General features: G+C 39.4%; 2 protein-coding genes across 11 annotated transcripts in view; both read left to right on the forward strand.

Annotated features, from left to right (window-relative positions):
• The window catches only part of QDPR (quinoid dihydropteridine reductase), a 383,857-nt gene that overhangs the window by 350,338 nt on the left and 20,373 nt on the right, over positions 1–13,146 (forward strand). The gene's annotated exons all lie outside the window — the stretch shown is intronic.
• The window catches only part of LDB2 (LIM domain binding 2), a 212,914-nt gene that overhangs the window by 159,375 nt on the left and 40,393 nt on the right, over positions 1–13,146 (forward strand). For all 10 annotated transcript variants that reach the window (XM_059469731.1, XM_059469733.1, XM_059469732.1 and 7 more), the window contains 3 exons: positions 187–359; positions 5,473–5,595; positions 7,151–7,234. In XM_059469731.1, coding sequence (XP_059325714.1) covers positions 187–359; positions 5,473–5,595; positions 7,151–7,234 — 380 coding nt within the window. The remainder of the gene's footprint in view (positions 1–186; positions 360–5,472; positions 5,596–7,150; positions 7,235–13,146) is intronic.

Here is a 13,146-nt window from a genome sequence, read left to right on the forward strand (position 1 = left end):
CATTTTCATGGATTTTAGTGGGACCAGGCACAACTTTGTCTATACAAAAGGGAGAGAACAGGTATTGTATTCAAAATGAAAGTTTGATTTCATTGCACTTAAAATTATTCATGTGCTGTTAGCAAATGGTTTGAAATTTTATAACCTAGAGCATTTGCTGAATTCTGCTTTGTATTTTCCTCACAGCAATTGGAAGAACCCTCATTCCTCGTTATTTTAGCACTGTCTTTGAAGGAGGTGTAACAGACCTGTATTACATTCTCAAGCACTCAAAAGAGTCATACCACAACTCATCCATCACAGTGGACTGTGATCAATGCACCATGGTCACTCAGCATGGAAAACCCATGTTTACCAAGGTAACAGGGAAGACTCAATAAAGCATGTTGTTGGTTTTTGGTTTTCTTTTTCCTTTACAGTGTGTATAAGGGTGAAGAATATTGGCTGTTGAATTTTTCTGGTAGACTGAGATTATTTCTAATACTGAAAACCCTTGGAGCCATTTAATTACTGTTTTCTATATTCATTATGTGACTGGAAGATTCTGTGGGTATCTCCTGTAATTCTCCCAGAAAGATTGCAAGAGAAGCACATAATGCCAGGTTGCCAGAACTATCAGTTCTATGTGAATTAAATTCAGTCTGACCATTTCCTTTTCTCTGGGTTTGATTTTAAAGCAACAATGAGATTTCACATTGCTGGTACCTACCATTTGGGATGGTATGCATTACATTTGATACTTACCTAGTACAAGTACTATAAATCTCTAGAAAAATACTGATTTAATACAGTAGGATGCCAGTCCAAAGGTCTATGAAGTCAATGGAAGGAATCAATTGAAACACACTCTGGATAAAACAGTTAGTGAATATTCAATATTTGTAATTGATAGTGAATTATCTTCATGCATTGGGCACATCCTGTCCTGTAATTAAAACGGGTGCCACATATATGTATAAAAAAGCAGTACCAAAAGGGTGAAAAATAAAAATTAAAACAAAATTTTTCTTCTATTAAAAAAAAAAAATCAGTAAACTTGTTTTAAAGTGGTTACATTTTAATACATTAACAGTAAATAATGATAACAGGAAATGCTGATTTTCCATCTTGTACTTGTTCATCTTTAACTTTTTCAAAAAGAAAAGAACAAAGGGAGAAGGGGCAACAGGAGAAGGTAGCTAATCTGTGTTGCCCTTGAATTGCAGGACCACGGAGGTTTTAATTTTAAGTCCCTGGCTATTGACAGCATCATGACCAGGCTTACACGGCTTTTGCTGTTTTGGCATGTGTGGGAGTCCCATCCCTCTGCAGGTCCTGCTCTGCCATCTGCCCTGGGTGGGGCTCAGAGGGAGGAGAAGCTGCTGGTGTGTGGTGCACTGGGGAGCCAGGACAAGAGAGCCCATCCAGCCCCTGAGGCCCACACAGACACAGGCAGACAGAGACCAGATTGGCGCCTCTTTGCTACCTCACTGCTCACGGGGAGCTGTGAGTCCTGGCCAGGTGCAGGAGATGTGCCAAAGTTCCACAGTGGCTGCTTCATTGCTGAGCTCCGCACAGCGATTTCTGTGTCCTTCCCCTTTGTGTTGGCTTTAATGCAATAGCAAATGAAAGGGAATTGGTGTGGGGTTTTTTAACCATTAAATACATAATGCTTTTCTCAATTCAATTAGATTATTTTACTTATCATGGCAGGACATGACAGTGTTGTTATTTTGGACAGGAGGTTAGCAGTATGGGCTGGGCCGGGTGCCCCCTTGTGTGAGGGGGCCACGATTGCCTCCCATGGCCCTGTCCTGTTGTGTGCAGTGAGTCCCTGTCTGCAGCACACAGTTTGCCTCAGCCTTCACATTTTTCTGGCAGATTCCAATAGAAACCTGTGAACTGCTAGGAAGATTCAGGATGGGAATTAATTTGGATTCTGGGAGAAAAATTAGGAAGTTTAATGCCTGCGTGTTGAAAATACAACTTTTTAGTAAGAGCAAATCTGAAATAAAGCACAGTAGTTGATGGAATAGGGGAGAAGAAATAATACTCTCTCAGAAATAAGTTAGAGCTGAATGTTGTCTCAGCTGTGCTTATTTAACTTCTAGCAGAGATACCAAGGGCACAGATCTTGTACCCAAAGGTAAATTCCTACTCTCACAGCATCAGTGATGGAACAAAGCATACATCCCATAATGAGCACCACTGCAATGGGCTGTGTAGCTCCTTGGATCATATCTGAATTTGACCCTCTGGAACTATTCTGGAGGGGAGGAGTTAATGCAAAAATACAAGCTGTTTCAATTTCACAAGCAAATTCCATGCTACAAATTCACTAACTTCTAATACAACAGACTAAACCACTTTTCATTGTGTATTGAATCAAGAATCCACAGAATCAAGAATCAAATGCATTTTATTCATTTGAACATTTTGCTAGTTAGAGCAACTCACTGCATACAGCAGTATTGGATGAATATATAAAATGGCATTTCCAGTTCTTTTGAAACAAAAATGGCCAGAACATGCCTAGCAGTAAGAATATGAATAGCCCAGATTGTCTTTTGAGGCTAAAAGGTCCTTGTAAAATGCCACACACTTAAAAATTGTTTTATCAAGATGTAAATAAATAGTATAAAGAATTTATAAGAGTTCAGTGGCATAAATAAAATGTTGTGAAATACTGGAGCCAAGACCACTATGTTTTTTTACCTGGGAGATGCTCCACTGTTTTCTTCAGGCAGAAGAAAGTTTTAGGAGTCCGCCTAAGTCCCTGTTTTCACTGTGTTTACTCCAGCTCCGGCACTCCCACTTTATGTGTAGGCAAATTGTTTTTCTACAGTGATCAATGATTATGTGTCCCAGTGGAGTGGCAGGGGTGGGCATTGCCCTCACCACTAAGGCAGTGAGTGCCCCATGTGCTCACTACTCACTTCCATCTCCCAGGAGTGCAGCCATCAGCTGGATTTTATTGGTGAAGCCCTTAAAAGCAGTGAATCTAATCCCTACTAATAATATCAGGCATTGCCCAGATTTGTAATAGCTTTAGGTTTCTTTTAAAGGAACAACTCATGTTTGAGAAGCGGTAGTTAATAAAGGGGGAACACTTTTAAATCTGCCAGGTGTTAGGAGAATGAGACTGTGAGCAAGGAGGCGCAGGACCAAAGTTGGTTTTCATAGGCACAAGCAGTTGAAATTCCTACAATTAATAAGTGCAGTTAAGGGGTTAAAAAGCTATTGGTTAGTTTGAGAAATGTTCTTTTTTAGTTTTTTCCTGGCCTAGTCTAGAGCAACCACGTGATGCACTGAATGCCTGCCAGCCTCTTTCTTGTTGATCCTCCGGAGACCATCTGTGCTGGGGGCATTGATTAGAGTGTGTCTGCTGGGATTACATCTTTTCTGTTGCCATGCCAACTAATCAGCTGATTTTGGTTACCACAGAAACAAAATGTCAGAGCTCACAGTACGGTAACATGAATTCAGCACAACAGAAAATGTTTTCTTAATTGGAGACCCTTTTGATTTTTTGGATTCTATGTAAAAGGCAGCTTTCAGGAGAAAAAATAGCCCTTTTAAAATAAGAACTGTGCCAGTTTTATTGATTAAAAACAATGTGTAAAATTCTACTTTACATGAGGAAATTAAATTTCTTTATAAGATGCATAAATTTTTACCACTGTAATATGAAGAATGTGTTTTTCTATTAAGATTTGTTAATGCCAGTGCCTAAAAATCTGCTAAGAGCTTTGGTGGTGTGAGCTTAACAAAAGAAACATTTGAGAAGCCACTGGTATTATTATGAAAAAAATTGCTTTAAACCTGAAATATTTTCACGTTAACCGATCAGTAACCAGGATCTTTGGCCTCAACACAGCACCATTAATACAAAATATTTTCCTACTATGACTCCTTATGTGTGTGCATGTGTATTGTGTAATTTCTCATCATAGTGCAGGTGATGTGAAAATCAGAGGTGAAACATAAGGCACATTAAATATCTGAAGGCATCACTAAGGTGTGCTGAAAAGGGCAGATGAGAACCTGTTGCAAGGTTCTCCTTCCCAGATCTACAGGAATTTGTCCATATACTATGCCTGTTAAAATTACCTGTGTGTTTTAGCAGAAATAATAAAGAGGAAAAATTGTAAGGACATTAAGTAGACTGTTAACCAGAAAAGCCACACACTGACCAAGTGAGAGCTGGCCAAGTCTGAGTTGGAGCTTTTAAAAAGGCTCAACAGACTCAGCTGAATCTGGGATGGTTATTTTTCAATCGAATACTGTATTAAAATTAAGGTTGCAGAAGCCCTCTCTTTTGAAAGCCATTACACCCTGTTTCCACAATATCTCTGTACCCTGCACTTGCAAGTTTGCTAGGAACAGGGATTGTAAGTCTAAATCTACCATTTAAAAAAAAATCAACAGTGGTAGTTAATTTTCAAATCAGACATAATTTTCGATACTCCACAGTATTCTCAATCAAGATACCATGTTGGGCTTGTATTTTTCACCTTAAAGAAGACCACAATCATGTTACTTTTCCACAAAAAATTGTGGAGAGTTGTTTAAAAGTGCCCAGTAATTTATTTATTTAAATTACTGGGCACTTTTCACTTGCTGCATTTATTCCTCCTATATTTTCTGTCCTTTCTTAGACAAGATTTCTCACAAAGCTGTGTGAGCCACTTTCTGTGGAAGTAGCTCCATTGCCTGGCTCTCCTCTGCTCCCCTCACTCTCAAACCTGTGAGAAATGCAGCTCATAGGCCCCCATGGCAGGCACCCACCTAGTTTTCCTTGCAAAAGGGGGTTAATAAAATTAGATAAGAGGAAAAAAAAAACACAAAAAAACCACAATAAAAACCCACAAAAACAAAACAACAAAAAAACCAAAAAAAAAACAACAACAACAACAAAAACCCTCACCATAAAAAGCAAACCAAACAGAAGAAAATGCTTGGAAAATAAAAAAAAATATTTTAAAAGTTATGAAAAATTATGAAAAAAACCCGGGGTTGGCCACAGGCATTCAGGGCACTGCCTACTCCAAATGGACGTGAGAGAAAGGTTTATATGCCAAGCTGTAGTAAGTCTAAAACAGGTTGGGAATGACTGGTTCAGCAACTTGCCATCAAGTGCACTCATTTGCACCACAGTCACCTCCACTGCGAGGTTCAGTCATTAATTAGCAGTAGCAAACCATGAGGAAAAGAGAATTGATGCAATAAATAAGATTTAGGACACAATATTCTATGTTTGTAAAATGCTATAAAATCTATAGCATTATAAGTTACTGTCTCTGAGGTAAGGCCTATGAAGTAATTTTCCCACATTCGTTTTTTCTCTCCCCAAGAGGATGAAAAACAATTAATCTAGCAGAGATGAACAATAGAATACTGCTCTGATATTTTTGAATGTTGTTTAATCGATGATACAATACCAATGAAAACAAAATTCCTGGGAATTTATTTCATGCATTTTATGTATTCTAGGTATGCACAGAAGGACGTCTTATCTTGGAGTTTACTTTTGATGACCTTATGAGAATAAAAACATGGCACTTTACTATTAGACAATACAGAGAATTAGTCCCACGCAGCATTCTAGCCATGCATGTAAGTAATCCTTTATTCATTTGACCTAATGCAAAGAGATGAGATTAGGTTTATGAAGAACTCTGGCAAATTTCACACCCAAGGCAATTAACTGTAAATATTTTGGTTTGCCTGCAACTACATCTATTCACAAGTTCTTTCTCCCTTGTTTTTCAGGGCTCTATTATTGCCACTGTTGCTATGTTTTCATTGTATTTTAGCACGTAATTTTCTTTTTAATCCCACTTGGTGCTCTGTATGATTTGAGTCCAAAATCTCTTCTTATTGACCTGAACTACACCAAAGTCTGTGAATTTTCGTTGTTGTACCAATTATAAGTCTGAAATGAAGCAAACTGATGCTACCCTTGCATAGACAGAAGAAATTGCCATATATTTACTTAGAAACCTTTAGAATTTCAATGCAGACCTTCTTTTTGTTTCACATTTCACAACTTTCTTTTGTTATTTAATGAAAATACACACAATGAAACATTAAAGTATTAAATATTCTGCAAGTTAAAGTCAAAATATAATAAGGTAAATTGTAGAGAAACAAAGAACATACTTTTATTGACACTTTCATTTCTTCACCATAGACCCCCTCCTGCTAGTAGAGCCCTGATATACAAAATCAATTGCAGGACTGTGGTTTTATAAAGGGTAAGAACACAGACACATAGATTTTCCTATATTTTGACATCAAGTTAGTTAGACATCCTCAGATAAAAATATATTAATAGTGAGGAATTTTATATAGCTTAAACTGGACCTTTTCCAAAGTGTTATTACAAGCCTGAAGAAAACACCTTTGAAAACCCACCCCACCATTTCTGTCCCAGGATTATCTGCTCTTTTAGGGAACTGATCAACTGAGCTCTTCAACAGTATCCCATTAAGGGACAATGAGGATGGCCATGATTGACATTATGCATTTAGGGAGGGGGCTGCTAAATTCAGAGTGGAAGCAGGTTAGACAGCAACCAGCAGGTATTAATTTAGTAATGAGATTGATCTCATTTTAAAGAGAAGGCTGGTCTCACAGGTAAAGCTCCTGGCTAGGGTCAGGGAAGGGCTATACTTGCATTTTTCTCCGTTCTGGGAAAATAACTTGGATCAGAAGGGTTCTCCAGACTGTGCTTAATGTCACATATTTGATGAGGTCTTTCTGCTGTAGTTTCTTTCCCACAAAAAGAAAGTGATATGTTCTTTATTCCTGCCTTTTTCTGTCTAGTCCCCTGGGACTCACGGCCAACAAATAGAAGCTGAAACTGTTCTGCAGTCCCTCAGGAAGCTTTTTGGTCACTTGCTCTCTTAGGTCTATCTTTTGAATGAGTGGTCAGGGATCAAAGGAACATATTGGAAAACAGTCTTTAGTCTGCTCCAATATCATCATGCTTTACATTTTCCCTTGCATATGGAACTCCAGCTTATTACATAAATTTAGCATCAATGTGTAATTTCTCCATAGCAGTGGCACTGCTTTTCAGGGAACCCTCCCTGCATTTCACAAAGCACATAGAAAAAATACCCCAGTGAAAAGCAAAGTGAAAATTCTTTTTTCCTTTGTTGTTTAGGCACAAGACCCTCAGGTGCTGGAGCAGCTGTCCAAAAACATCACTCGAATGGGTCTGACAAACTTCACCCTCAACTACCTCAGGGTAAGCATGCCATAGCTGCATTTTTGTGAGCATTTTTTAAAAGGTACCGCTGCCTTTGAGTCAAGATAATGACAGCAGAGCCTGTGTTGATCAGGTAAGAAATTGACCTAACCCTTAATGAGGGTGGAGGAAAAACAAAGACACTGCAGTGGAGATGTAGCTGATAACAATGGGCTGCTAAAAAAGCCAGGAATTTTATAATTCACTCCAAGCCTCGTGTGAGTAGCCCCTCTTTTTAACAGTCTTTCTTTTTAGTTTTGAGCAATGCCTTTATTTTATTGTAAGCAAGGAATTCCCAGTATTTTTCCTCTCTGTTTCACTGTGCCTGAGAAAATGGCAGCTAATTCTTATTAAAAGCTGCCTATCTCCTCCAGATTTTCAACCTTGCCACCTCTCCCGGGCAGAGGCAGGGCTGAGGGAAGGTTCAGCTCCAGCTCTGTTTGCAGCAGCCCCTCAAAGCAGTCCTCACTTCACATGCCTCTGGGAGCCTGAGCTTCCTCCTTAGCCTTGCCCTGAATCGAGTGTGGTTTTTGCGATTAAATAATGCATTTGTTCCCATTGCTTTTTGACCCTCAAAGTGCATTCAAAGTTTAGATGTTTATTTTTATTTTTGAAAGTGTTCCCTGGTGTGGGCTTACAGTACATACACAGAAATACAGATTTGTAGAGTTTGCATTTCAAGCTTAAAATTCAGATTTTTCCTATTTCTAGATGTGCCATTAGTGGATAAAATGAGGCAAATTTCACAATGATACATCAAGCTAACTTGGCCAGGACTATCTGGTTTTATTCTTTTTAATTTTATGAGTAATTATTCAAGGTACTTTTTTTAAGATAACATAAACACTAGAAAATGCAGCTATTTTCAGACTAATGTAGAGCTGTACCTAAGTGTGCAATTTAGATGTACTTCATTCAGTTCTATGAACCTTGTAATGCCTTCCCTATGGATAGATGGAGTCCTGTCCCCAGAGTGTTTTGAACTCCAGGGAAAGTGTGCAGAACCAAAATGCTGTTGTGATCTCTCTCACTGTGTCCTTACAGGTTATTGATAGCCTGTAGTTTTACTTACCTTCCCAACAGCATAAGCCATTGCTGATTGTTGCTTATGTGGTGTTAATGTAAAGAATACTGTTCAAATTACAGCCTGAGTTGTGCAGGGCAGGTCTGGTTGTTTGTAAATGAAAGAAGAATACGGCGTAAAACCTCAGAGGAATAATGCACTGCATTGGGATTTTTCCATGTGTAAATGTAAGATTAACATGTCCATGTAATGCACGTTGTACTCTCATGGTTACTTTAGTTTGTGATTTGGTACAGAGAGAAGCTCTTGGGCTCTGGCAACCCTGCAGCCATGCTGTCAGTGCTTTGTGGTGGGGCATCCTAGAGCATGTCCTCGAGGAAATCCCACTGGGGATTCCTCCTCAGTCATGGCAAGTTTTGCATTACATGCTTGTGGCAAACTGGGCAGAAAGTGGCTGACTTTTCACAGGAATTTCCGTGGTTTCTTTGCAAACTGTGCAGTGGCACCAGGCATTGGCCACATCTGGGGTGTTTGCTCCCCTGGGAGTGATGGGATGTGGTGTCACACGCCTGGGCTGGCCCCAGCAGCCTCCAGCATCGCCTCTGTCACGGACCCCTTCTGTTCCTCTGTGTGACTGCTCGATGTGACAGTGCCAATGACAAAGGCAGGGCTCTGGTTAGGAGGCAGCTGCCATCAGGTACCCATGCTGCTCCCTCTGTTAGCATAAAAAAAAAAGTGAGAAAGGAAGAGGGAGAGGGAGGGAAAAAAAACTCAGAAAAAGAAAAATGGGATCAAGATAAGCACTAGGGAGATGAGCAGTGAAGTGGGAGGGGATGAAAAGATAAAGTCTTACTTTTTTTCTTCTTCCAGACTAGTTTTGTTAGCTTAACAGACGACATTAGGTCTCTGGGTGCAAAGCTTCCTCTGGCTCCTGCTGTGGTGATTCCAAGAGGAAATCTTTTTTCCTCAAGCCAATCTTTACATGTCTCTTTTTCTTGTTGTGAGGGATTGATCATTCTGCTCTTTTTTCCAGATGTTTGGCTCATCATGGCAGCGTGTATTACATGGTGTATTTCCATTTTGATTTGCTTCTTGTCCAGTTACTTTCCTCTGTTAATTTTAACTTGAAAATGTTTTCTGAGCTCATGCACTAGAAATCATGTACTAAAATAATGTGGTAAATGTACTTAGATTTAAGGTGTTCTCTTTTGTCTGTTTTAAAGTCAGCATTTTATGATATTTTATTGTCTTCCCAGTGTTTAGTAATTAGCACTGTTGCATGATTTTGAATAAGGATCAGAAACTAAGCAAAAAAATTATTTTCTTTTTTTTTTTCTGCTGCACACAGCAAAGGCTTGTGATACTCATAAGCAAAAACTTCAGTGATGGGCGGAATTAATCATTTTTATTCTCCAGCGTGCACACAGCAGCAAGCTGTGCTGCAGTTTCTTTAAAGGCAGAATTTAAACCTGGATTTCAGATGGTTGTGATATAAAGGCATAGCCTGTGGTTTTTGGGCTCTAGATATCACAGAATGCTAAATCATTGCTAGTTGGGATAATTGCAGTTGCTGGCATGTAAACCTCCATTCCTGAGTGCCACATGCTTGTAGAGCCACAGCTTTGGATGTGTGCCCTGGTTTGTCTTCATTCACTGCAAGTAGAATGAAGCATAGAATAACATTGATTTTTTTAAATCATATATAATACAAATTTAAAATGTATCTTCTTGGAACCTGGAAATGAAATGTTTTGTCCTATGTCAATTGCCAAATGGGTTTTCTCTCTGTTTTCTCTGACTCTGTATAAAACCATAGGGTTACTTTCTCTCTAGTTACGAGTTTGTTTTGTTCCAGCATAATTGATTACCTCATCAATAGGGTCAGCGTACTTTGCTGTAGCTGCTGACTAGAAGTTGAATGGGCTGTCTCAGAAATAATAAGCAAAACCTTGTGGGTTTTAAATTAATATCAAGCTTTTTAAAATGTAATTTCTTATCAAGTCATCAAGAAGTAGATATTAGGAACTACCAGATAATAAGGCCAAGACCTAGTCTCAGTCAGTATGACTCCAGGAACAAACAGGAATCCTGTACAGAATTTGGAGGTGAAGATAACATTCAGAAGAACAGTTTCCACCAAGCTACAATAATTTAGTCCCCACAGTACCTTATTTTTTTTCCTAATTTTTTAGTTGCTGAGCTATTTTATCTATATCTTCAATGCATAATGGATTTGAATGTACTCTAAAAACAATAGCTCTATACTAGCAGCATTATTGAAAATTTGGAACTCGGCTATATCTTGTTGCCATCTATAAAATGATTCATTCTCTTAAATTTCTGACATTATTAAAAAGTCATTCCCTACTGTCAATTAAGCAGGACTACCTGGCCTGAGCCTTGAAAGATAATTGTGCCTTGCCCAGCTGGTTTTCAAAATTTGCCTCTGCTTTCTTGCACTGGCTGGCTGGAGTGATTTCTTAGAGCTCTTCCCCAGATGTGGATGTTGCATCCTGCCCACACTGTGGCCTGCTCTGGTGGCCAGTTTATTGATGTTGGTGGAGCTAAATCTGCACGTGCCCCTTGCAAAGCCAGAGTCAGCGCGGCAGAGCGCTCCCGCTCTGCGTCAGGAGAGGAGCCCGGGCAGGGGAATGCACACTCCCATTGCCCCTCACATCCTGTACGGCTCCATTCACCAGGGCTTGCTTATCTGAGCTACAAATTATCCAATTTGTTTGTTCTCCATAAAAGACAATAACGAGGTGTTACTATTGCTACACAGAGGACAATATTTTCTAAGTCCTCTCTTTCAGTAATTTAGTTCCTCACTAGACATTTTTGGATTTCTGCTGCTGGGAGGATAATGTAAATTCTTTAATGGGACGCAATTTTCTAAAGGCACTACTTACACTGTAATCAAAAGCCATTTGTATGTATACCCAGTGTGCACACAAAATTTTCTTTTCCACATGCAAAACAGACACACATGCAACACTTTCCTTTAATGGGCAGTGAAATTTGATTTTCTAAATATGGTTTCAAGCACGGGAAAGATAAGAGCTGAAATCATTTTGGAGCTGTTTTGCTCCTAATCCATAACAGTTTGTGGCAGCTATCTGGCCAATATTTTATGGCTCTTGGTGTATCTTCATGAAGAAAAAGAAAGTTTACATGCATATATGTTCAGGATGCAAAGTCAGGTGCTTGGGGGAGAATAAATGCTGTAAGTATAGTCATATGTGCAGTATGAACTCATTTCCCTTTGTGAGTTATGTTGTGTCATCATCAAATGGCATCAGGCAGTGCAGGCAGTGCATGGGCTAACCAGCCCTCACTCAACAGCAAGTGCTCTAGTGCTACTCATTTTCTTGTAGGGTCTTCCCCAGTATCATTCTGCTGCCCAGGGAAGTGTGGAGTCACAATTCCTGGAGGTATTTAAAAGACCTGTGGAGGTGGCACTTAGGGACATGGCTTAGTGGTGGCCTTGCAGTGCTGGGTTAGTGGCTGGACTCAATGGTCTTAGAAGTGTTTCCTAACCTAAACAACTCTCTGATTTCATCTGAGCTGCAAACCTTAATGGCTGCATGGCTTCTACCAGCTAAGCAGGCATGGTCTGCACTCCAGTGTGCACATGTGGCATTGGGGCACATGGATGGGCACTGGGGCAGTCTGAGGGGACAACTGAAGGGAAGTGCCCTTTCTGAGAAAGCAAGGGCTTGATTTTGCACAACACTTGGGATTTCATCTTGCCCCATATACTAACAATAAAACTATTGCTGTTGGATGCAGTCTATTGTCTAAGGCTGGCTATGTATTTGAAAAAGTAGATGGCATTTCTGGAAACACACTAGTGTAAATTCTTTTCCCATAACTGAGTATCACAGTGAAACTTGGGAACAAGGGCAGTTTGTTAAAGAAGCTCTGGGCTACTCTAAAGCCTACCCTTTCTTGTTCTGCAGTCCCTGCTTCTGCCATATTTCCATGTCTTCATGGAAATACAAGTGAAGCTACAAGTGAAGCCCTACACAAAGGAACTTCATTTGTTTGTGCTGTGCACTGAATGGGGTGTGCTAGGGAAACAGAGGATGGGTTCAGGTGCTGTACCCTACTGAATGTGAATGACAACTTCTATTAAGGGCTCTCAAGCACCCAAAGGAGGAGTTTTAGATCATTTAATCCTCTTGGTGACTTTCATATGAAAGCTGCCAAAATTTTAAAGAATCATATGTGCTGTAGATGGTGAAAGCAGACTACAATATTTTGTAGTCTTAATTCATGTAAAAAATGGAATTTTTCAATCTAAACCAATTGATCTTGGGGTAGCTCTCCACAGTAAAATACAGGCAAACCCAGAGGATTCTCACAGAAGGATTCAGATTACTGTAGCTGGCTATCCATAATCTATCTGTGCCAACTATAATTAGCTGATTCTGCCAAGGTTTTCTGGTAATGTAATTTCTTAGCATTTATTTTAGTAATGATCACAGTGGTTTCTGTTCCTCTCTTTCATGCATCTAATGCTTTAGGGATAGTGTTATATGTTACTTTCAGAATAATAATTGAGAAGAAATGTATTTGCTCATACAGTCAAATGTTAGCTTTTCACTTTTAATAAAGACAGAACACCACAGAATCTGTATATCAGGAGTTAATTCATCATAAGCATGGAATATCAGAGAGAACAGGGATGGGATAGTTGCAGAAGATGGGGCTGCACCAACTTAGAATTTTATAAAGCAAAAATGGAATCTGAAGCAATCACTGGATAGGACATGGATTGGAAAGATAATATTCATATTGTTAGAAATAATACTGGTGTGCTTTTCATCCCTTGATTTCTAAGTATTTTGCTAAAACAAATGGGAAAATTGCAGCATATGAGAAACAA

Source organism: Ammospiza nelsoni, chromosome 4 (assembly GCF_027579445.1).
Source record: "Ammospiza nelsoni isolate bAmmNel1 chromosome 4, bAmmNel1.pri, whole genome shotgun sequence".
NCBI classification, from domain to species: Eukaryota; Metazoa; Chordata; class Aves; order Passeriformes; family Passerellidae; genus Ammospiza; species Ammospiza nelsoni.